Raw genomic sequence first — 27,426 nt, forward strand, 5'->3', positions numbered from 1 at the left:
TATACACATGATATAATATTTATACATACTTGATTAATTAGCAGGCTAAAACTATTTGATACATTTTTTAATTACGTAAAAAATATTATCAACATATAAATATACATAAAAAATATAAAATTATATGTATGAGGGATTGTGGCGAGAGAAAATGTCCAAATAAATATTAAATTATTGTTACAGTATTAAATTTAAAAAATATATTATAATAGAAATTAAAAAAAAACTCTAATTGTATATATATATATATATTTACACATTTGTAACTACAATTTTATAAAATAATCATAAATATAACACATTTGATTGGTTAATTAATTAAACAATTTTTGATTATAGAAGGTTAGGTTACGAAATAAAATCTTTATGTGTTAGGTACATTTCTACTGGAAAAGGTTAGGTGTTGGCTGATTTCACACCGGTTGAGGTCTGGTGTAGAAATCCACACGGCACGGTAAAATTAGGGTGGATTGATTGTAATAATACTGTGTCCAGGTGGATGAAGAATACAGTTCTCTGCGAGAAATAGAACCAGAACCCCGGACGAGTGTTTTTGACCCGTTAGCTGCTCTGAAGTCAAAAGTCCTGAATAAGGAAATCGAGTGGAGATAGCCCGCCTCGTTGTGCAGTGGTTGACGCGTTTGCCTACCGTTTTGGAGGTTCCAGGTTTGATTCCTGGTACGGTGTAAGTGAAATATGGATTTTTCAGCCTCGTGGTCTAGTGGTCAGCGCGTTTGCCTACCACGTAAGAAGTCTCGAGTTCGATTCCCGACACGGTTGACATGAAATATTTATTTAAAGAGGTGTTTTTAGACTTGAATAGTTCATAGTCCCTGAACTGGCACCTGAAGCGTAAGACTGATGGTCTTACCTTCATGTGATAAAAAAAAAGATCGAGATACACTGCGATTGGTGTAGTGATGAAGTGCTCTATTCACCATTAGGTGCGGAAAAAGAATGATGATGAAATATTGATTTTAAAGGTTTTTTGAACTGCAATATTTCATTGTCCCCGGATGATGCAGATAATTTTGATTTATTTTATGACTACTCTCGGGTACAATTCCTCCAAAAAGACATCAAGCGGAGATTAGTCAGCCTCATTCTGAAACCGTTAGTGCGTTTGCCTGCCCTAAAATAAATAATAGCCATACAATAAAAATCAATCCATCCTTTGTAACTTTTCCGTGACTTGTGGATTCGTACGACCGTATGAAATAGGCCGTCGGGTAAGGTATTCAGATTAAGTAGGTCTCGGTCTGGTCACAAAGGGGTGCGAGGTAGGTGGTGAATAAAATATGTTGGAGCCGAGTGTATGCCTACCTTGCAGCTGCCTATTTATGAGTGCCGTGATGCCCGGACCGTCTCCGGATTTCTTCACGATCAACATCGGCTTGTCCTCCCCCTCTTCGTAGCTGTTTGGAAGGTGTCCGTTGCTGGCCGCCATAGTCTCGCTCACCTAGGGCCATTTCACGTTAAACATTTTACATTTTAGACAGATCAACTCGGTACAACTCCACTTTGAAATGGTGCAACTGAATAGCCCACATAAAATCACCGAGTCACCGGGTGACTAATGCAGTGGAATCCAGATAATAGAATCAACGATAATGCTATCAATTGTTGTATTTTTTTAAATATTTTTATTGTAAACTTTTTTAAATCATTTTTATGTTGCTGAAATTCCACTCGTTGATGCGCTTTGTAGCTGCAAGACTTTTTGTGATGTTAGCTATCATATTATATCAATCATATTACGTAAATGTTATCAACTATCAAATATCTAAATTTAGTAAATGGGGTCTAGAATTTCAACCGTCCATGCGCTCAGTAGCTGCAAGACTTGTTATCTAACTACTATTTTTATAAATTTGTTTTTTATTTCGTTTTTAAAAATATCACTTAAACTTTAAACTTCATTGTCAAATGAAATAAAATAAAAAATGTAAATAGGGGCTAGATTTCTTACTGTCCATGCGCTCTGTAGCTGCAAGACGTGCTGGGATATTTATTTACTGTACAGCGCCCTTGAGGTGATTTTCACAAAAATAGCGCTTTATAAATTATCCAAACATATAAACGTCACCAAGGTAACTTAGTTAGAAAAAAGTTGCGTAAATCTAAACTTAATACAAATTACCCAAATATTTAGATTTTGGGGCCATTTATATAATTATACAGGATGTTCTTTAAACCCTGTCACATCCGAAACCACGATGATCAGTATGAGCAAGAAGACATATTGGCACATTAAAATAAATTTTAAGAACGAATAAAATTTACAAAAATAAAATATAAAAAAAAACAAATGGTTGCTTACTTCTGCAAGGGAGAAGCGAGGAGAGGGAGTCTGATACACCGTTAACCACATGGCCACGCCCCCCTCGCTTCTCCCCTGCAGAAGTAAGCAACCATTTGTTTTTTTAAATATTTTATTTTTAAAATTTTCTGCGTTCTAAATATTTTTTTTAATATGCTAATATGTCTTCTTGCCCATACTGATTATCGTGGTTTCGGGTGTGACAGGGTTTAAAGAACACCCTGTATATTAAAACAAAAAAAATATGTTAAAAAAATATTTCTTAATATAAATACTTTAAATAGTAATATTTCCTTCCTTTCACTAACTCTTATTTAATAACGGACTAAGTCCATTCAAAATATAGCAAACAAATATACTTATAATACATACAGGCACAATTGAGATAAAATACAAATAAATAAAATTATAGCTTGCATTGTCCAGATTATAAATAAGCAAATGTCACGTAACCAAATTTTAGCCATCTTGCCTCATTAAAAATCTTCCAGATAATTGTAATGCATCAGAAGTAAAAAATTACCAATGGAATTTATTTAAAAATATATGCATGAATTTCGCCTCGCACATAAAATCTCTAAAACACAAAAATCAGATTTTTTGGTCTCCAAACCTTCACATTGCGATTTCTCAAAATGATGTTTTATGGGTTAGTGACTTTTGCCTGAACGGCGACGATTCGGGGGTTGGTCATCTCCAATACAAGACAAATAATCATGAATTAATTTTTAAAAATATGTATTTTTAAAAATTTAATAAGAAATATTTGGAGCCTTGTATTCACAAAAATATTTCCATTTACAGATAATTTCCTAAAAGTCGTCAATAACTTGTGGCGGAAATATGTGAGGTAAAGTGTTATTTGAACATCAGGACTTTCCGTGAGTCCACAACACTACCACAGGACCAGTAATCATCTTGCCTTCGCATAACGAATAGCGGAGACAAGCTGGAGTCGGTGTAACGATACAGATGCCGAACCGAGGAACAAGAAGAAGGAAGAACCCACCTGCATGAGTTTGTGAACAACATCTCTACCGAGGATGTGGTCGAAGACAGCCTGCAGAAATTGGTCCGTCATGATGGATAGTTTTAACTTGTCTCGGTGCCAGATGAGAACTCTGGATTCCTCCATTGACATTATGGACACCTAGAATAATATCGCATTAATTCAAATAAAAACAGACTTGTAAATTGGGACTAGAAGTCTAAACGTCCATGCGCTCTGTAGCTGCAAGACGTGTCGTAATCTAGCTCCTATGAAATAATAAAAACATAATAAAATGGCGGCCTCCGTGGTGTAGTGGTCAAGACGCTTGACTCACAGACGGAAGGTTCCGGGTTCGATTCCCGGTGAGAACACAAAAATTAAATGTGATTTTTCTCAAGCCTGGGTGTTCTGTGATGTAATTCACCACCGTAATTGGGCCTCCTGGCCTGTTGTGGTGCAAAAATAAAAAATAAAATAAAATAAAAAATAACATTTTTTTCACATTAAAAATGCCTTAAAAAAAATTCCTTAATAAATAATCAAATAACTTTTCAGTACATCCTTCTTTTTGAATTAAAAATTAACCAATCGGGTAACCCCACCTCTACCCCCCCTCCCTTTCAACTCCCTACCAATTCTTCAATTTAAGATTAAATATATTTTTTTTAATTAAGCTTGGTGCGGGGAAACGGCGTGATGGTTTGTTGTTGTTAAACATGGGCAGAATTGTGAATGTTACACAGTTAATGACAGGTCATAAGCCCTGTAAATGTCTAGACTTCCATATTCCCTCCTCAAAAATGTTTTCCCTCTCTGTTGCAACAAATTTATATCAGTACAACAAATTTGACTTTAATACTTCGTCTTATATGAGTTTTAACGTACTACTAAGTCTAAATTTCAAGAGGCGTAATCTGCCGGTCGAAAAGTAATTATACTTAAGTTATACAAAACTTTTAAGTATATTTTTTATAAGAAATACATTAGAAAATGATTGCTTTTATGTAATGCGTATTTACTTTGATTTTTCAATGGCGCGATTTTGAAAGAACGACGTTTTAAATTGGCAAAATCGTATGATTTACTTACTTTTTAAAAGACTACGTACAGCCTATAAATATAATGTTTTTTAAAAATAAAATAAATAAAACAACTTTGTTTTTAACCACAATTTTTTTTATTTTCCACCGACCGGTTTCAAAGCAAACAAGCTTCTTCGTCAAGGTTTACGTAACTAATAAATTTATTCCTTTTTTATTTTTATCGTGTTCACTAAATACTACACGTGGAGAATATTTTTTGTTAATCTTAAATAATACGTAAGTGTATATACTTACAGTATGGAATAATCGGATGCGGTGTTGCTTTTAAAACAAATATTTTACCGGTCAAAAAAGAAAATGATTATAAAAGTAATATTTTTAAAAAATCGTCTATTTTTCCCACTGTCAAATTGTTTAGGAAATGTAGGGTTGTAGATATAAAATCGTTATTTAAAAATAATTGTTTGCTTCAAATCCATAAAGCCAACATAAATAGTAGTGTTTTTACGTCACAAAACGTAAGTACGCGACCTAGAACAACTGGTAACATCTTAATTCCAAAATTAAAAACAAATTAAACACAAGATCATTATACCTCACAGAGGAATATTTTTCCTAAAAGAAATGAACAAAGGAAATAAAAAGTGCAGTCAGGAATATAGTATAGTATTGACATGGACCTTGCAAAATGTGATTAAAGCAATTCAGTTGACACAGTTGTTCCTTGGGTCAAATTGAGTCGATTTAGCCCGGTAGGTAACAGGAGGGGTCGAAAACCCATGAATTGATCGTCCTTGGTACGAAAACGATACCAAACTTGACCTAATAGACTGACTAAATTTTAAAGCTTAGATTGAGGCGCGGTAGATGGGTTTTTGGCCCCCCCTACCAGCGGGGAGTTGGACGTTGCCTACCGGGCTAAATCGACTCAATTTGACCCAAGAAACAACTGTGCCAAGCGGCTTGCTTAAATCACATTTTGCAAGGTTCCCCTTATAGATTCGAAAATACAAACCTCACTAATATTATTAATTTATTTTATTGGGTAAATAAACAGCATGTACACAAATATTGACCATTTATTTGTATATTAGTGCAGGACACTCATGCACACATAAAAAAAATGTTTACACTTAATACAACAATTTAAATTATGTTAAATATGACAAATGTAAAAGAAAAGAAATGAAAAATATGTATACAAATAATAAAGTTAAATATCTGCTTCTCTCAAAATTTCTATGATTTTGACCTAAATTTACATACATTGTCACAAAAAATATCAGCTTCGGTAAATCTATTGTTATATTGGTCGCATATTCTAGGTATTGTAGATTGTTTAATGACATGATATTTAAGGAAAAAGTAAAAGGTTATAGGTATCCATAATTATTTTTTGTGTAGCACTGATTGAAAACACCGTATAAATTTTTTTTTGAAATTTATATGCTATACCGAAAGTATTCACTGATTAAAAATAAATTAAACACTTGATTGTAAGACGTCACTCCTCATTATGTACACAAAAAATGTTTTTTCTTTTACGTAATGGGAAACGTTAATATAAATGTATCTATTAAATTTATATAAATTTAATATTTTTTTTGAATAAATAAAAAACCTGGCATACCTGAAAATATTCATCAGTTGAGACACCAAACCACTCTGGAGAGTCCAAAAAGTGGTGCGGGAAAACTATGTGAAGAGCTCTTTGGTTTTGAGACACCACCAATCTGGAAAAGGGTTGAACTCTTAGTAATATTAAATCTATATATACAGGAATAAACTATTATTAATATTATACTATGTATCTAAGAGCAATAAGGCGCTACCGCTGTAGAGCCGCCCTTAACAGAAATCACCCTAGGATTATCAATCACGAAGTTAGCTATATTTTACAGCAAAAGGATGGGCTGTAGGTACTAAGGTCCAGAATCGCAAGCAGCGACGAAACCGTCCGTTACACGTTTGTTGTTAAACCAAGAACCAAACCAAAAATTTGCGACGCTTTTGTTTTATGCAATAGAGCGAAATGTCATCTCATCAGCTGTGGCTTTTGTTTTCAGGCGTTGCCTAGTAGGTGAATCTCACCCACATGATAAAAGTTTTTAGCTCTTTTACTTCACAAAAGTCAACATATGGAAGAGTTGAGGAAATGTGGATGTTTAAACATATGCAGAATGGTAAATGTTACACAGTGTGCTTAGTGGCCACTTAAACCAGCCAACGGCAGGTCACAAGCCGTGTAAATTCCCGGACTTCCATATTACTTTCTCAAAAACATTTTCTCTCTCTGTTGCAATAAATTTAGATAAAAAAACATATTTTATATTTTTAAAAGTACATCATAAAAAAACAGTCCTCGGAAGCTTCGCGATATGGTCCTGAAAACAGTGTATATGCAAAATCGTGAATGTTACAGTGCGTAAAGTGGCCATTTAAACCAGCCGATGGCAGATCATAAACCCTACGAATGCCTAGACTTCCATATTTCCGTTCTCCCTCAATGTTAAATATTTTTTATCTAATGTCTACGGTGCGGCGTGATATTGTGTACCTAGTATGTATAAAAGCTTTCGTTTTCATATTAATGATTTAGCACAATTTTAAAGGAAAAATTATTATGTATGCCGACGACATTGGACAACAAACAATGACATAAACTAAGACCTAACTATGTTGACTAAATGGACAAACACAAACTTACTTACGCTGAATGAAAAAAAAGCAATATTATCTATTTTTAATATAGAAAAAAATGTTATAAAATAGATAAACGATGAACGACTAACTAAAATTGAATAATATGTTAAATACTTAGGACTAACAATAGACAGACAATTGACATGGAAAATTCATATCAACAATTTAATTAGCAAAGTGGCGACATTACCGAGTCTTTTTTTTTAAATCAAATTTTTTGTTCCAAAAATGGAAAAAATTATAATGTATGAAGCCTATGTAAAAACTAAAATATGTTACATGCAACTACTATGGGGAATAGGAAATCAAAATGAATTATATGTTATTTTTGTAAAATGAATATATTTTTTTTAAATAAAAAAAAATATCAGAAACATAGATGCAGAATAAAAGGCATCTTGTTGTTTTTAAAAACGAGAAAAAATATTTATTTTGAAAACGTATATTACATTATTAAAGAAACTCCATATAATTTATTTTCTAACGGGGCATTCTCGTGAATGTAATTAGGACGAATTTAGAATCTACTAACCATACCCAACCGTACCTACCGACGTCTACTAAACCTAACATGCATATTTAGCGCGACAAAGAGCGAATAATTAACTTGAACCATAGACAAAGGGCGAATTGAATAACCAAGTTCCTTTGTATGGCGGCTCCGGAGAACGCAAAAACGCCACAAACTTCCAAGTGACCTATTACTGTAATATTATTATCAGAAAATTATGCGACACGGGTCCACCATGACACTTGATGACACGGGGGACTGACGTTTTTGCGCAATGGCGGTTTTGCCGCCGTAACCTTTACGCAGTGTTGCCAGCCGAGCACGTGACGCAATAAATCACAGAAAAAACGGAATTTGACAGGTGGGCAATCAAGGAAATACCCCGGAAGATATTATTGGATGTCTCAGAAAGTTTTTTGCAATTCTTTTTACTGTCACGAAAAAATACATATTTCATTCTTTGATTTTAGTATCGCCGTAATTAATAAATACAAAGCAGGTATTAAATAGTAATATTGTACTTGTAAAAAAATTGTATCCAATTTCCCGTAGGGCTGAAGTTCCTTATTGTCAAGGCCAAACATGTCACATTTTCAAAAACATATTTTTAACAATTTTATTTAAAAAAATATATATGAAAACATTTATCCACAATACCCACATCAATTTGGAAAATACAATTAATATTTCTAAATCAATTTCAAAAGTTTTTATCGGCATTCGTAATACGTGATATTTCCCTATTGTACCCATGAATAAATTCAGCCCTTAGTTTTATGCGGGAAATAAAAAAGCAAAGGTTAACAACGGCAAGGCGCCACACAAGGGATTTCCGTTACGACTGGTGACATTTCTGTTAAAAAAATCAAAGCCTATAGGCGACTGACGCGGGGCATAGGGCCCGCCGAGCCCCTAGCAAAGGGATCTTATTTTCTAAACCTCGACTGTAAAGAGGAAAATTTGTCTAAACTTAACGCAGTTCTGTCGGAAAAATAATTTGTATAGATTATTTTCCAGTAGGAATTTCTAACCGAAGCAGCTAGAAATCGCAAAGTCATCGCCATTTCAACTGTCTGTCAGGTTATTTGTCTAGTGGCCGTTTACACGGATGAGAAATTTGAACAGAATTCTGAGCAAGAAATCTTCGACGAAATTTGTCCATTTTTTGCTTACTGAATTTGAGGGTATTAGAAGCAAACTTAAAAAATCTCCACCATAAACAGAAACCGAGTTATTGATGCCAAAATAAATTATACATAAAAAACTACCTACTTCAATAATAGCGTAATTAAAGACCGTCTCTAAATCTTACAAAAACGGATTTCAATTTTACTTGACACCGCAAACTTAGAATTCTCCATTGAGTCGGTGAAGCATGATTAGAAATCTCACAATCAGCCAATCACACACTAGAATTTCTTCGAAAACAACATGGTCGCCTCATAAATTTGTAAATGGATTGTGATTTTTTGAGAGCTTTTAGAAGTTTTAGTCGAAATTCTATAAACGTTGATAAATCCACCTGGTCCGCGAAGAAGTACAGAAATTGAAAAGATTAATTTTTCAGGCGTTGCCGTAGGTGAAAAAATTCAATTGGATGAATCTCACCCGCATAAATAAAGGTTTCAGGTCTTTAACTACACAAACATCAACATTTGAAATAATTAGAGGAATATAGATGTTAAAATATGGGCAGAACGGTGAATGTTACACGGTGTGTAAAGTGGCCACTTAAACCAGCCAATGACAGGTCACTTAAGCCCTGTAGATGCGTATACTTCTATTTTACCTTCTCTAAAATGTTCTTCATCTCTGTTGTAATATGTCAATAAAATTAGGTGTTTCAAGTACAAGAAGTTACAGTCAATAAATATGAATATCCATCCTACCACAGCTATGGCTAAAAAAGTGCTTAGAAATATGAAAAATAATAAAACAAAGGGCCGTAATTAATGGCAGTATTTTTTATCTAGGCTTATACACAAAACATCATAATTTTGCTTTTCATTTTTTAATTTGAAAAATGTCGAAAGCATGTCACATTATATCATATTTTTATTTTTTATATATCAATGATATCGAGGCTTTACTGACATTGTGCATTAAGTCATTAAAACAAGTTCCGAGATAATCTCATTTAGAGTTTTTTTTATTCCTTCAACGCATTATTTCTCCCAATTTTTTTTTTTCAAATTGAAAGTGACTATGAATACGGCTCAAAGAAAATAAAGGGGAGAGATTGATTCCCTAAGGGCTAGTTATCGCGATGGCGAAACCTTCTACGAAAATAGTAAAGATAAGGTCAACCCACATAAATTTTCTAGCGTCACACTATAATATACGTAGGAGTTAGGTTGTTTAGAGTTGTTGGAGCTCCTACTTCAGTTGGAGATTGGCAGAAGACACAGGGTTGCTATTAAATACGTATTCTCTGAGCTGATTTGTTGGGCTGACCGTTCGGGCTGACTGGGCATTACCACGCCCTGTCTCGGTCTCTTTATAGCCCACGTTATTTTGTTCTCCATGTCTCCACGGCGTGCATGAATTGCAGGACTTTGATCTTACGTCTTGCAGAATAAGTTGTATTGCATTCTATAAAAAAATGATGACTCGCTTCATCCGTCGTCGAAATAAAAAAATGTGATCAGTCTTAAACTTGATTCCCTCGATTGAACGCGAACAGAAGGTAGTGTCGAAAAAGCTCACATTCGTATACTTGACATTCAATTTTAAAGGATTTTAATTAAAATTATAATTTATGTAATTTAAAAGGAAACAATATCTTGTAGAGCAGAAAATTTTCTTTCGAAAGACGAACCTTTACCATTATGTTTTAATTTAGTGCTCTATTTTTATTTGAAAAAAAAAACTGACACAAATTATGTTAACACCATAGAATTAAGAATAGTCCAGAAGGAGCGTAGAATCATTTTTGAATATACATCGGAATGTGTCCAAAATACCCCCCGCTTTGCCCCACTTTCACCGCGCGCATGCGTGAAGTTACCGCGTAAAGTTGCCAGATCGCGAAAAATATAAGCATAATACAAAAAATGTAAGATAATTATATTTAAAAAAGCTATTTGTTGATTTTCCTAAAATTTCATTGGAAACATTGATTGACACAACAGAGTAGATAAGTAAAGGGTCATTTAATAAGATTTATTTGATTAATGAACTTTGAACTTAAAAAAAAAAAAAATATTTTACATAAAATAAATATTTTTATTTCATGTTAAATAATATTTGATGTTTTAAAGATAATGTCGGCCAAATGTCCAACCACGGCGTTGTTTAATCCGAGAGGTCCAATTTTCATTAGTTCTCTCGTAAGATGAGCAAAGTAGCGTAAAGAATTGGACTACCCTGGCAACACTAACAAAATGCCCATTTTGTTTTCTTTGACCATCTGACAGATGGAAAAATAAATAAATTTTTAAGAGATGCATTTGCTACTTACACATGTATTTGCTACTTACACATGAAATGTGATCCCATCCTGTTTCTTAAAGATCCCAGCAGTATTTCTACACTTAAAAACGACACAACACGGCATAGTTGAATTCGAATGGGGAGTTGCGTACTGAGCGACGTTTACAAAGAAAATAATGGGTCAAAACGTAAAACTACTCCTTTAAGAGTAGTTTAGTTTAGACGGCCTCCGTGGTATAGTGGTCAAGACGCTTGACTCACGCACGGAAGGTTCCGGGTTCGATTCCCGGTGAGAACACAAAAATTAAAAAAAAAAAAAAAACCTGATTTTTCTCAAGCCTGGGTGCTCTGTGATGTAATTCACCACTGTAATTAGGCCTCCTGGCCTGTTGTGGTGCAAAAAAAATGTATGAATGTATGTATGTATCTAGTCGCCTTCTGTTTGATGTGTGTATGCGGTTTCTGGACTATTCCAAATTCTATGGTTAACACCTAAATTTTACACACGGAACGTAATTCTTTGTATCCAGTAGGCCCCGGAAAAATGGCCTAACACAATTTCAGAACAATTTTCTCCTCAAGTCCGTTTTTTTCTTAAAATTTTCAGATCAAAATGTTTGTATTGTCTCTAAGTTTGATATATTGACATGGTTAGATGCGAAACTAAAATTTACCTAGTGATAAATCATGAAAACCTTAAATCAGGGCTAAGGGATTAAACTTTTAAAATATGTTTTATAATAATTTCTCGATAAAACTTTCCCAACGCAAAAAGTTAACAAAACTTATTTTCCGTTTACTTCATGGCGACATTAATGTAAGCCATAATAAATTATTATTAAAATTCCCAGCCATGACGTAGAACTTTTTAAGTGCGTTGGCGTTTAAAAAACGAACGAAAAAGTGAATAAATAATACAAATTAGACATTCTCAAAGTACCCACCCACAGAGGGAGCCAACCTTCTTAAAAGGAAAGAAGAAATTTCCGCTGAAACCATTTATCTTTGTATTCGGCTAATTTATAGCCGTGAAAAAAATCGGAATACGGAAGTACGTTATTTTGCCGACAAAATCTGAGAAAAAAAAATTTTGGTAGTCAACTTTTTATATATTATTAAACACCTCAATTTAATTTAGTCACATCACAATGAAAGAATTGTTAGTACTATAGTAGGGCCAATTTAATAGGTCACATTTGACGTCTGTCGGTTTTAGCCTCATAGTGAGGTGACCTGCTTAAAAACATCGATTAAAGTTAATGAATCGATTCGGACTTCAAACATAAAATAATATGTGAATTGAATTCAGTTACTATGAAAAAGTACTTATAGGTACTGTAATTTTATTTTAAAAATCAAAAGTCGAATCCCTGTACCATTATTATTTTCTATCGTACATTTAAGAAACAAAATAAGATAAGTACATAACTTAACAAAACTATCAACATTCGGTTTTTCTGGGTAACATCCCTAGTGTTTAAAAAGAAAAAGGGTTCACTGATGCAACATTGTAACGATGTTAGGAACAGAAAAAGTTTATTATGTTTAGAATGGTTTATTAGTGAAAGTAAATCGAAAAATTATCTTATTTTGTCATTATTAAAATAAATATATAAGTGCAATTCTTAATTCGAAAAAATAAATAATATTTTATTACCGTCCTTACAAGGTTATATTGTTGAATTTTGATGAAGTGTCAAATGTGACCTATTAAATTGGCCCTACTATGCATCTGACATTTACATTACAACATACAGATAGATTAACAAGTGCTGGCGCGTTCACAAAACTCACACAGACGCATTGAAAATCTACAGGATGGTGATATAAAAAAATAAAATTTTTTTTAACAAAATATATTTTTTTAAATTTCGTTGGATAAGTGGATTGTGCATATGAAAAAAACAATGGGTCAAGAAAGATTAATAAATATATTAATTTATTTTTACACGAGTTCATTTTTTATTTAATGTTTTGTGTTCATCACATTGTAATAAAAATTAATACAATGTAATTTAAATGCATAGCACAAGTTATATTTTTAAAGTAAATTGTTTTAAATATATAAATAGTGGGATTTATTGTTTATCAATAAGTGTGTATTTAAATTTTCTTCAATATAACTTGGACTATGCACTGAATTTACTCTGTATTTATTATTATTATAATAAACACAAAATATTAAATGAAAAATGCACTGTTTGAAAAAAATAAATAAATATATGTCGTTTTTTTTTTCATTTACCCTTTTATCCAAAAGAGATTTTTTTAAACATAGCACATTTGAATAAAATGTAACATTAAGGTTAATTAAATCAACATTCCGTGCATTAAAAATGCGTTTGTGTAAGTTTTACGAACGTGCCAGCACTAGATTTTAAGTTTTTTTTTTTTGTTAAAAATTATAATATTTTGTATTAATACCTAGAATATGTCCATATACTTCTAATTTTCTCAAACAGAACGGTTTGGGTAGGTAGGAAGAAATTCCCCTAAGGCAATATGCATGCATTCCATCATCATCATTGCCTTTCCGCACCTAATGGTGCAAAAGGCACTGCATTGGTACACCAATCGCAGCGTATCTTGATTATTTGTTACATGAAGATGAGATGATCAGTCTTTCACTTCAGGTACCAGTCCAGGGACTATGAAATATTCTGGCGTGAAAACACCCTATTAAAAAAATATTTTATTTCAACCATGTCGGGAATCGAACCCGAGACCTCTTGCTTGGTAGGCAAACGCGCTGACCATTACACCACGAGGCCGACGAAATGTATATGTATATGGTGTTTCATGTACCAATAAGTAAAACATCATATGTTAAAAATGCTTTTTTTTTGTACAATACAAAATTTAAAGATATAGATTACACAAATATCACTCTGTCAGATTTAAAATTTACACTAAAAATGCATTATGTAACTTAGTAGACATTATAATAATAAATATGTACATCTCCCTTCCCCTCCTTATCCTCTCTTCAAGCATTCTTGTCCTAATTCCGCCCAATTTACAATAACTTACTGTTCTTAAAAAAATAAAAAATTCTTTGATTATTAAAAAATATTTACGAGTACATGAAATAACATTTGTATATGTATAAACTTATATGTATTTATTTCAAATGTAATATATTTTCTTTACTAACTTTGTGGAAATCTGTTATTAGTTCTGAGTTTATACACTATATCTGTTTGTTTACTATAAATATGTATGTAGAACTGTTGATTTCCCAAATAAAATAAAATAAAATAAAATAAAATAAAATAAATTAAAATAAATTAAAATAAAATAAAATAAAATAAAATAAATAAATAGTTGAAAATCATAACGCGATTATTTTTTTTCAAATTTAGTAGCGCAGGATCGAGATGCTTTCGCTGTAGTGATCGCCAACGTCGGGGGATCTGACAAGGTACCGCAAGAAGACAAAATACAGTTTGGTTAAAAACACAGTAGCTCATCATTGGTTGTTTACCCCTGGCGTACAAGGCAGATGAGTAATCTCAAGGTTTGGTAACGAAATACAAATTTCAAATTAATAATTAGAATTGCAGATAGTGTATTTTTTTAACTTTCTAGTTTAAATTAATATTATTAAATTTACATTTCACGCTCTGGTTATTTTACGTCCAAAACAATAACGTCGAGGTGTTAAAACTAACGATAATGCATTTATATATGTAATTACGGCAAAACCCGACTTAGAAATTGCTACACATAATTATTTATTTTAAAAACGAATCATCAAAGGGAAACAGAGTGCATAAGTATTATAATTGTATTTTTCCTGGATAGGACTCCTAGTATACCGCTACTTAAATTCAAGGGGCCACACATCGAAAACCCCGAAATTTCGTTTTATTGTAAAAAAATTATTTAAATCGGTCATATTTTTCTGTAAGAAAGACTCCCATAGGTTTTGCATTAAAAATGACCCGAATCACACAACAGCCCTTTTGGCATTTTGTGTTTTGGTGGCTAACTTCAGAGCAAAACGTTACAACGTTGATCTCATTGTAACCTACTTTATAAGCGTGTTAGATATTTTTGAAGCATTTTATTTTGTTACTTAATTTTTAAATATTAACCTAAAATTACACAGAAGTTGTGTTTTTTTGTATTTTTTCTTCATTTATTTTTATGTACCTGGCCGTCTTTTTGAGTATTTTTCCATGTTAAACAAAATCGTGTCAAAACCCCCTAATAACGCTTAATATTATTTCCAAAATATGACTCTTTTTAAAAATATATGTTCATCGACTTAAGGCTATCTATTTATGACCGAGACTTCTATATTAGCTTCTCTAAAATGTTTTTCATCTCAGTTGTAATATGCTAATTTTTTAGGTTTTGAGTTGGAAACACTGCCGTGTAGAGCGTTTTGTAAACTATTTAATGACCTAATTAATTTTCCAATAAAGAATACCCATATGGAATTGTATTTGAAAAATGATTTGAAAATATTATTTCAATTTCGAAAAATCCCTTGGTCCTAAAAATCACTTAGTTTAAGAGTTTTTTCCCTGAGAAAAAATCCCTTGGTCCTTTAAATACTTTTTAAAAATCCCTAATTCCTGGCCTTAGGCTTAAGTCTATTTGTTTTAAAAGCAAAACTTTTGTAACTAAACATGTAACAGTTTTGTATTTTTTTTATCTTAAAAAAAAGAAAAAAAACTTTAGAATAGGTATTTTAAATTTTCCGAAATTCTGTCATTTAACATTTCAGGAACAAAATAAACACTTAAACTTGAAATATCTCAGAACTACAAAAATGGACTTAGGCATTTATTCATACACACACTTATTCATTTTTTAACTTTTCCCTTACTGAGCATCCAAAAATTACACATTTTCCGAACGGGGGGACCAAACGACCCCAGCGCCTACTTGTATTTGGCATCAGGAGTTTTTTTTTGCACCACAACAGGCCAGGAGGCCCAATTACAGTAGTAAATTAAATCACAAAATAACCCAGGCTTGATAAAAATCACTTAGAATTTTTGTGTTCTCACCAGTAATCGAACCCGGAACCTTCCGTGAGTGAGTCAAGCGTCTTGCCCACTACACCACGGAGGCACAAACGGTGGAAGTGTTTATAACCGCGCAATAATTTATTCATGTTTTCGCGTACACATATTTTACTCATTGGTGTATTTTATTCATTTTTGTTAGTTTTCCGAATGCTTATGTACATAAAGTGAAATTGACCAAATCGGTCTATGGGGGATTCGAATCCCCCCCTTCGGTCTGGCTAGGTTAATGATGATGTGCGCAAATAATAAAACAGTTACATTTATTACATCGAAATATATGATAATACAGGGTGTTCTTTAAACCCTGTCACATCCGAAACCACGATGATCAGTATGGGCAAGAAGACATATTAGGACATTAAAATTTTTTTTTTAGAACAAATATTAAAAAAACAAATGGTTGCTTACTTCTGCAGGGGAGAAGTGAGGAGAGCGCGGCGTAGTATCAGACTCCCCCCTCGTTTCTCCCCTGCAGAAGTAAGCAACCAGTCGCTTTTTTTGATATTTTATTTTTTAAATTTTATTCGTTTTAAAATAATTTTTAATGTCCCAATATGTCTTCTTGCTCATACTGATCATTGTGGTTTCGGATGTGACAGGGTTTAATGAACACCCTGTATATTGGGAACGCTCCTTCGTTCGCAACTGTAACTATTGGGGGTTGACTAATACAATATGAAAGATCGCCAATTTGTTCCCAAACAAATATTTCAAAGGGTATGTTTTCTGGGTTCTATTACGTCATTCGTGGTCCCGTGATGGCTATTACGCCTAGAAAGGTCGACATTTCGGCGGAACCTTTTTTATTCCGTAAACTCGGGGGAGAGGTGAGCGAGGTTAAGTCTTGCTTTGACGAAAATAAAAACGTGGAGATAAAAAGAAAAACTTCGCGTACTCTGTTTTACACAGTCAAATGGAAATCAGAATATTCGAATAAATATTTGTTATTTAAAGCTTTTGAATTGAACTAAAATAGCGGTATTTTCTTTGTTAAGGCCGTAGTCTGATAAAAAGAAAATCAAACGATTTTGTCATATTAAAACGCCGTTCCTTTAAAATCTCGCCATTAAAAACACAAAGTATATTAAACATTAGATAAAAAATCTCATTTTATTATTTTTGATAAAAAAATAAGCTTAAAAGTTTTATATTTATTCAAACACTTAATATACATATACCGTTTACATACATATGCATAAGGTCGGACAAAAGAACACGGTTTTGAAATATAACATACTTTTAAAAAATACAATTTATAACATTACTTGATTTAAATTTGAACAAAAAAGTTTCAAACTTCTTACCAAGCTCTTTCTTTTCTTGTACCATTTTTAATATAATTACAAGTTTTAAACAATTATTTACTTACACACTCACACACACGCACCCTCTCCCTCATTCATTCGCGCATACACACATTCACATACACGTGAATACAAACGTCACACACATACAATTACGTAAACTCTTTTCATATATATTATGTGTCATTAGATTTACAGTGGATTTTTTTAATTGGCTCTAGTATTGTTAATATATTTCTACTTATATTGTTTTTGTAATAGCTGTAAAAATCCCAAATAAAATAAAATAACAATATTGCCTTAAGGCAATTTCATCCTACCTACCCAAACCGTTCAATTTGACCAAATCAGTGGTATATAAACATAAATATGAAATCATCGAAAGGATTAAAAGTTTCAAATACCTGGGAGTATATGTTACGAAAAATGGCAGCTTTCAAAAATAACTGAGAGTGCGGCTAGGAATAGTAGGCGCCATATTCAACAGTATGAAGGCTGTCTGGAGATGGAATATTTACTCAGTGAATAGAAAATGCCGCCAATATAACGCCTGCATAACACCTGTTTTCCTCTGTGGATGCGACCTCACTAGGGCTCAAAACATCAAAACATCAAATACTGAGTATTGAGAAAAGGTGTCTCAGAAGAATTTTAGGTGTGCGGTGGTTTGACTTTGTGCAGAATGAAGTAATAAGAGAACGAACGTAGCAAACTCCGGTGACAACTGTTACCAAGCGGAGGCGATACGGTTGGCTTGGCCATGTACTGCGGATGCCTCCTGAGAGCCTTAACCATGCTTGCCAACTTTACAAGGCATCAGGTTCTCGACGTCCTGGACGTCACGAACTGCTGACTGTTCGTCAGCAGTTCGTGTCAGAACTACCAGACGCGAAACTGACTTGGCAGGATGTACAGGAGCTGGCAGTCGACAGAGATGCCTGGAGAATCTTCGTGGACACCATATGCTCCAACTAGGGAGCGGACATGGAATTATGTTATGAACATATTGTTGGTTTAATAATAATTTCTTTATAGAACAAAATATTGCTAATTTTCTTTTAATACGCAAAAAATGACTAAAGATCGACACTATAATATAAAGAGAGGAAGGGGTAAAGAGGGAAGGAAAGAGGGAGGAAAAGGAAAAACCGAAATATTCAAGAAGTGACATTTCATACGTGATTTGAAAGTGAATTAAGAAGGGGCGTCTCTGACATTGGTGGGTAGATTATTCTATAATAATCGATTAGCTACTACTGTGAAACAGAGAATAATGCAAAAGGTCCAATATTTGTATGATTTCTTCCAGTACAAACTTTATCTGCTTATACGGGGCGAATTGCTATCCCAGTAAATTACTGGTATTAAATTAATCCCCGTAAGCTTAAACTGCAAAAACGGAGAGTCCAATAAACATTATAATAGAAAGGTCTAATCATTTAATTCAAATGATTTGATGAACTTTTTTACTTTTTACGATACGTTGAACGTGTGCGATTTGCGACAAAGGCGGCATTTAGTGTAATAATAATAAGTATCTTCCATATTTATATCTGATTTGAATTGCTCTGAACAGCAAAAAATAAATTGCGAGGCCCAATGGGACGATATTTCTAGGTGCCCGAGATTCTTGTCAAACGTGGCCTGAACGGCTGATTAACTGAGGCCCGTAGGGCCGAATTTTCTGTCATGTAGCGGTCAGTGATAGCCGACTGATTCCTGCTAGTTTGCAATTATTTATTTTCATTTCTTAGATTAGAATTTAACTTTGTGTTGTAATGTCTGGCGATAATTACCCTAATACAAAGGAATGCATTATGATACATAACCTCTCCAAAACATTTTATTTATATACCCTATCAAAGATTTTTCCACAGATTCTCTGTTTAAATCACGTTTTAAGAAATTTTTCCTTTCTCTTCCTTAATCTCTCCTTCTTTCCTTTCTCCTACTTATTTATTATTCCCTTTGAATACTAGTATTGATTTAAGGTAATTTACACACAAACATTTTTATTTATTTTTTTGTATATCTTTGGTTTTATTTATTTTATTTTCTATCGAACACGTTTTGAAACTTAAATTATATAAAAATTACGTTTATTTCATTGGTTGGTTGGAAGTAGTTGCTATTAGGCAATAAGCCCGCCAATGTGCAATTTACATTATGTCCAAAAGAAAAGAAAAAAAAGCAAGTGTTTCATATTACATTTTAGTATTTTTTAATATATTTTGTTTAAGGCCATGAAATAAATAAATAATATCTACTATAGGATTTATTGTAAGGGTAGGTTGATGTAAAGGAAATGGCAGATATAAATACACATTGAACTGATAAGTAACAAGGGAAGCACACTTAAACCCATTTTCGCCATTTTCTGCTTGAATTCATTCTGCCGGCTTCGAGTAATCGATATGTAATAATAACATATGAGCCGTTTGTTTTCAAAGCGGGAGTAGTAAAAACGGTAAAATGTTATATTGGCAAGAATAGCCACCGAAAGGTAAATTTATTCCAAAATTTCATATTTGAAGCACTTACTTTGTGTTTATTCATTAAACAAGGTGGCGCAAAAGTTGTCACCCGATGTACTTATTTTTTTTAATAAAAGTTTTTTATTCTGCTTTTGGATTATGTTTATTTGATATCTCAACTTTTTCCCAATAAGTCGAGAAAATGATATCGGTCAAGGGGCCGCTGCACGGTGGTCCCCCCGAAAGTCACAGCCCTCCAATATTAATGTCCGAATTATGATGTGTCACTGCAGGTAATTAGTGACTAATAGCCAAATAAACTGAAAGTATAAAAAATACCTAGAATCCCTATAAGGTTCATTTCTATTTCGGCATCGAAAGTGAGTTCATCCAAGGAAGTGCTAATTACTGATATCAGTGCGCTTATTAGTCACCGTGTTAACTGTTCTATATTTCTCAGAATTAGTAATTGATGTGTATTTTTTGTGATGGAACTGTTTGATTTGTTCGAGTTGAAGGTATGTTTGATTATTTTTATATACTTTGAAGCGTAAATGAATACACAGTTGTTTTTGAATAGTGTAGTAGTCTAAATACCTAAGAAATTATAAGGTTTTGATATGTTTATACTAAGCATCATTGTTTTATATTTTTTTCCTATTTTATTTAACTAATAAACTATATATTTCAATAAAAATAAGTTGTTTTTTATGAAATTAGTCATTTCCATGAAAAAAGTATTTTTTTAAATACAGTAGCATATGCTTTGAATATTTATTACAACAGCAAAAGGCTACGACTGCCCCTCTATGGACGCGGGACCACCGTGCGCTGCCAGAATTGATGACCATGAGAGCCCGATTTATGGCATTTTCCTTCACTCTTTCCGGAACTTCCGGCGCTAGGTTCTCGCATTCTTGACGGATATTCTCTTTGAGGGCTTTAAGAGTCTGAGAATTGTTAAAACATAGACTCTTGACTTTAATAAGAAAGAAACTTTAATATTAGAGTAAAAGAACACTTAAGGCGCCTAAATAATAATGTTTTTTTCTGAATTCGCAAACCGTCTGATAGAAAATAATCATAATTTCAATAGACACTGGATTAAAAGTACTTCATGTTCAAAATAAAATATTAAAATTAGACAAATTAGAAATCTTAGAAATTAAAAAAGCTTTCAATAATAAGAAAAAAATAGTTAATAACCAAATAAACAATATTTCTTTTAGTCCACTCCTGTCTAGCTTCGAAAATATGAATCTCAAATTACCACCCCTTTAGGAGAAAAAAAATATTTATAGGTTCCACGTGTAGTATTTAGTAAACAGAACAAAATAAAAAAGGAAATAATTAATTTGTTACGTAAACCTTGAAGATGAAGCTTGTTTGCTTTGAAACTGGTCGGTAAAAAAATAAAAAAAATAGTGGTTAAAACCAAAGTTGTTTTATTTAAATATTTTTTTAATGAATTTCTTATTGTTTATGTAAATACCAGTTTTTCAGTCCACTTTCATTGTGATCGAAGAAGTTGCTTACGGACTTTTAATCGGACGTCGATAAACATCTATAATTCAGCTGCTGGGAGTTTTAACAAAAAACAATTTTTCGGGTACCAGAATGGAACATGAGTGCACTCGAGTAAAAGCGCTGTTTCCATTGCTACTGTATACTTCCACAAAGTTAGCATCAAAACAATAAATACCGCTTCATTATTCCCACTAAATATTTTATTCTCTAAGGCAAGTTGTGTTACAAGTTTTGGGAAGTTGGACAGAGGCGTATCTGTACGCTTTAGTTCCATTCGACGGAGTTCTATCTCTAGCTGGGTGCTGTGTGTATGATGCCTACAAATTTATAGTATTTCGTATAATATACAGGATGTTTCGTATTATTGGATTATATTAAAGCAAGGAAAAATGCAGGACAGTCAAAAATACTATACAATGGACTTGGATACTACATGACATGACTACATGAAAATTTTTATCTGAGACAAATTTAAAATCAACGTTAAAAAGCATATGACGACTATACCTACTCTGTTCCCACTGTAGCTCAATCACAAATAACTATCGTCGTGTTCATAAGCGACGTGATAACAATTTCTTACCATGGTTGTTTATCGCATTCGCGATCACAATGCAACATCCGTGAACACCTAATATTAAATGTCAAAATATTTACGTTTCACGACGTATAACCCTGCTGCGCAATCACATATTTGAATTTCACCGGTGTAAATATGGAAAATATTCCAAAACTGCTATTTTTATTTATTATTTATCATGCTATTTATTGCATTTAGCCGGCGGTTGGCAAGCCAAATGTCATGAAAAGCAGTCGCCATAGTAATTTAATTTCCACTTTTTTGTAATAGATACTCCTTACTATTTTGCAAATGCAATATATTGTATTATTTTTTATAGTAAACGACGATTTTTCGCCAATAAACTGTATTTATTTACGAGGAAAACAAAAAAAAAACCGACACGAGCGTTGACTTATGACTGCGATAACTTGTCCATTAATGTTCATTGTGATCGCTCAACTGCTTAGCATGTTTTTAAGCACTTAGATAGTTATTTGTGATTTAGCTACTGGAAACATGCCTAAAGAACTGCAGGATTCTTTTCTCGCACATGGATGTAAGTCTTTCTCTTGTCTAGTTTAGGAGTATAGGTTTATTTGTACGTTAGTACGTCTGGCTGTCCACGGAATCCGCAGCTTTCACCGAAAACACCACATTTCAAAAGCTTGGATTTTTTTTCAATTTTTTTTTCACTCTCCGTGTCTAACACTCTACATCGTACACGAACACTGAGAAAAACAAGGTCTTCACCAGTCTCATTTTGAGGTTAATGGTTATACTGCGATTCTTCCAAATCGTCACTAACCGACTCATAGCACTTTTGGCAATACCAACACGTCGTCGTAATTTACCTTCACACCATCTAAAGCATTTTTAATTTCTGCGGACGATATTTATGCTTCATCAAGTTAATTCATAACATCTTAAGAACAAATATAAACTTTTAATAATATTACAATTTTTTAAATCAAAATTTCTCTATAAAATATTTTTTCAAAATTTTAAATATTTAATTTTTTTTAAATTTCCTTTATTTCTTCAGGTAACTCATTGTACAGCTTTAATCCCTTGTACAATGACTTTTGAGATTCTGTTTTTCTCCTCATTGGTAATCTTATCTTTTTTTTACCCCTTGTTTCATATGTATGTCATTGTTGGTTAATTTTATTATTGTTTTTATTTTAATCATCCCCTTAATTATTTCATGTACAAAAATTGTTACATTATATTAAATTTGTTGCTTTACTGTGAGCGAGCCAATTTCTTAGTGCATTCTTTCTACATTAGAATAGATATTTCTTTTGGGTATAATCCTCATCGCCTTATTTTGAAGAATTTGTATATTTTTAATTTCACCTTCGTTACATAAAAAAATATGACGCATTTAAACTGAAACGCCCTGTATATACGGTTGAGTGGGTGTTTAACTGTTTCACTAACTGTTTCTGGGGCTGGGGTGGTTTGTTGCTGGTTACTGGTTGCTATCTGCTACCGTTTCATACGTTTCACAATTTCGCCGTTTCACAATGCGAGAGGGAAGCTAACAGTCCAAACAGGACACAATCAAATGTACCAAAATCCATAAAAAATACAATTATGAGGACATTCAGTGATGCGGGATATTAATTATAAAAAATGTTTCCTTACGCGCGGTACAAATTAGAGAATTTAAAAATGTCTTGAAAATAGGAGAAATTTAAAAAAAAATGAACTACTTTGTAATAACCAATCAATTGAACGTAGTTATGCAGGAAGCCAGTCCACAATTTTGGTGTTATCGAATTTAGGTAGGTCAATTCTATGCTCTGTTTAAAACAGCCAGGCCGCTTTTAAACAAAAAACTATAATAACCACCTTCCGAAAATTTCACGATGTCAAAATGTCATGAAAATTAATGTCACCTCATATTTTCAGAGTTTGTATGAGGTTTCATTCAATATTAAATATGACTGTCATAAGAATCATTAAATCTAGTCAAATACATTACAATTTTTTTTTTTATTTTTGCTGATTTTTTGTGCCTAACAATGTGTGCCTATGTAAGATTTACAAACCTAAATTGCGTGTCTTTTTTACTACTTCTCTTCTCTACTTCACTCTTTTACTGTTTTTTTTTTTTTTTACTATTCATTACTTTTACTGAGTTTAAGCATAACAATTAACTATTTTTTCTTTATATTTTATAACTCTGTTTTTAACCTTAATTTTGTACAAATTGGCTACGGCCGTTAGTTTATTATTTACCATTTGCCAAAGTAAAAAACAATCGCACTTTTGTGTAGATTTGATTATTCACTCTTTTCACAAAAGTTCTATTAACTTTTCTATGGCTGGCTGCTTTCAGCATAACTACGTTAAATTATGGAGTTTATGTATCGAGATAGATTTCCAGTTTCCGGGTACACATTTTTTTCAACACTTAGTGTATTTTGACAGCTACAAAAAATCATTTGATATTGTTAATGAAAAAAGTAAAAATGTCTTATTTTTTAACATATTACAACAGAGATGAAGAACATTTTAGAGAAGGTAATATAGAGAAGTCTAGGCATCTACAGGGCTTATGACTTGTAATTGGCTGGTTTAAGTGCGTTTTTATATCAATTTTCGGAAACAGAGTTTCACGATTGCATGAAAAAACTGATAAAATCGATTTGATCAGTGATCAGTAATATCCCATCACTAATGACATTAGTTTGACAGCTGTCATTTTAATCAAGCTATATTTGAAGGACTATAAGAGGACTCATTTTGAAACCAAAATGTTTTTTTCGTAACATACGAAAAAAGTTGGTTGATGATTTTGATTTTACACGCATTTGGGACATGATATATTACAGAGAGACGGAAAAATGTAGCACATACCTCCCCAATCCCAATTGGCTAATGTCCAGACTTCATAGGTAGACTTGCAGACCCCTAAATTCTCCCTCGTCCAAAGCGATGGCCCACTGGACGAGTTTTGGGCCAAAACATTGTACGTTAAGCTTTCGCCGCTTTAAGCTTTCACCGCTTTACTATAAAACGAAGTCTTGTCCTTTACCCGTAGTCGGAATACGCTTATCTTTTTTTACTTTCCCTCATTCGTACAATATCGTATTAGACCAACAATTAAACTGAACTCTCTTAGTTGCATCACAAACAGTCAAATAAAAAAAGTCAAGATCAAGAATAGTTGTGTTTTTATCAAAATGGGCAAATGAGTTATTTTAACATTATTTTTAAACCTAAATCCATTCCTAAATGTTATTTAATATTTGTATATAACCTGTTACCAACTTTTCTATGTCTACCGGTTGCCTCTTCGTCAGGACACCAATTAAACCAATATGCAAAACCCACTGTACACCTTCACCGTAGTTGCTGCAAAAAAATATAAAACCAACATGCCATGCTTTTAGTGGGCAACCCTTGCACGCACTGTTTAAGTTATGAAAATGTTTGATGTTGTGGGAAAATTGGTCGAAAAAAGAGGGAGGGTATGAAGGGAGGGGTGTGAGTTTAATAGGTTTGATTGATGACCATTACAATGGAACATCATATAATGGGCTATATTGAAAGGTAATTTGATTTTGATCAAAGGAACATTATTTTTTAAAGCCACGTCGCATAATGGGCTTTATTGAAAGGTTGTTTGATTGTTGATCAAAGGAACGCCTTTTAAAGCCTTCCTAATGTGAAATATTTCCATATTATTTACTTTTAATCCTTTATAATCAATACGTAAGATTTGAACTCCTGTATCTTTATTGAAGTCATAATTAAAATTGAGTAGGTGATTTGCGCATTCAGAAAAATTGTTATTGGGAATATATTTAGTAAAATGTTTGAACACATAGTTAATGATTTTAATAATACTTATCCATTCCGTTCATTTTGACGAAAACGCAACAATTATTTAACTTAAAACTTTTTTTAACTTAACATTTTTTGGTGCAACTGACCCCTAGGATTTCATCTAAATACTCTGATATTTCAACAGAGACGGAGATATTATCATTGATAGATATCTCAACCTAGATAAAGGAATTACGTTCGGAATTTAGAATATTTTACTAAATTATATTTTCTTAATAAATGTAAATTTAATATTGGATTATTATCATCACCATTTCCGCACCCAGCGGTGCAAAGAGCACTGAATTAATATATAAAATGCATCATAGTTCATTGATACCTATGTAAGTATTTTCGAGACAAGTAAATTGTTAATAACAATTTTAAACAATGTTTAGTAAGTTTGGGAAGATACGAAAATCAGATAAATAATTGAAATTCAATATAGACATTGAATAAAATCTAGTTTGCAAAACTGTTTATTTTTAAGTTGTGAAAGTTTGCACTAGACATGAGTTGGAATTTTCTTAGTTTCAATAATAAAGTCTTATTTTATCTTATTTCATTTTATTATATTTTATCTCTAATTCTTAATATTTTAAATATATTTATATTTTCGACACTTGACACTTGTGCAATATTTACACACATGTCCACCCTCATTCCAATATAACACCCACCCTCTCACTTTCACTCACACAAACACACTAGTATGTATTGTACGTGTATTTGATGTATTTCTGTGGATATCTGTCATTGGTTTTATTCTCTGTATATTTTATTTGTTGTTTTTTTGATACTTGTATTACTGTTGATATCCCTAATAAATAAAATATAAAAAATTAGGTGTTTACATACAAGTTAAAATGTGAAGAGAAATCCCGTAGTTAAAATAAAAATGGAGATTAGATTTTATTTTTTTTATTTTTTTGTTTTTTTACAATAAACATAAATGATAAAACAGAGCATTAAAAAAAAGCATAATTACATAACAATGAAATACATATTAATAGTAAAAATAGTAAACAAAAAATCCCACAAAGGCATGGCCTGTTCGTGGGTATACAAGAAAATGTTAATGAATTTTTGCTCCTATAATAAATAATGGACAGTTATAATATTTGTGTGTAAAGAACTGTATTATTTACTCGTCTGAACATCATCATCATTCCTTTCCGCACCTAATGGCGCATAGGGCACTGCATTGGTACACCAATTGCAGCGTGTCTTGATCATTTTTTGTTACATGAAGGTAAGATGATCAGTCTTACGCTTCGGGTACCAGTCCAGGGACTATACAATATTCTGGTGTGAAAACACCATTTTAAATAGATATTGCATGGCTTGCATGCACCAATGTCCCGATTTTGTCGTATTGTAAACTCGAGACAAGATCAGGACTTTTTTGGTGTAAGTCTTCACAGATTTAAAAATTCACTAAGATAGACCGGATATTGTCTTGAGGTAGTAATTTTTATTTTTTTTGTCATAGCTTTAATTTTATTTAATCGTATTGTATTTTATTAGTGCTTGTATTTATTATACGAAATTGTATTTAGCATTGTAAGAAGGGACTCCATAAGTCCGTCAAATAAATAAATAAATGTTTCATATCAACCATGTCGGGAATCGAACCCGAGACCTCTCGAATGGTAGGCAAACGCGCGGACCATTACACCA

The 27,426-nt window shown here is 32.6% G+C and overlaps 1 protein-coding gene across 3 annotated transcripts in view; it reads right to left on the bottom strand.

Moving 5' to 3' along the window:
• Nucleotides 1-27,426, bottom strand: part of LOC148275834 (popeye domain-containing protein 1-like) — a 130,483-nt gene that overhangs the window by 21,213 nt on the left and 81,844 nt on the right. For 2 of the 3 annotated variants that reach the window (XM_088235150.1, XM_088235149.1), the window contains exons 3-5: nt 5,985-6,087; nt 3,330-3,470; nt 1,324-1,459 (exon numbers count right to left, since the gene is read on the bottom strand). In XM_088235150.1, coding sequence (XP_088091276.1) covers nt 1,324-1,459; nt 3,330-3,470; nt 5,985-6,087 — 380 coding nt within the window. Of the gene's footprint in view, nt 1-1,115; nt 1,460-3,329; nt 3,471-5,984; nt 6,088-27,426 lie in introns of those variants that run through there. The other variant, XM_088235147.1, reaches the window with a different exon arrangement.

This window comes from Micrasema longulum, unplaced genomic scaffold (genome assembly GCF_059751315.1).
Source record: "Micrasema longulum isolate JH-2025_06_02 unplaced genomic scaffold, ASM5975131v1 h1tg001338l, whole genome shotgun sequence".
Classification (NCBI taxonomy): Eukaryota; Metazoa; Arthropoda; class Insecta; order Trichoptera; family Brachycentridae; genus Micrasema; species Micrasema longulum.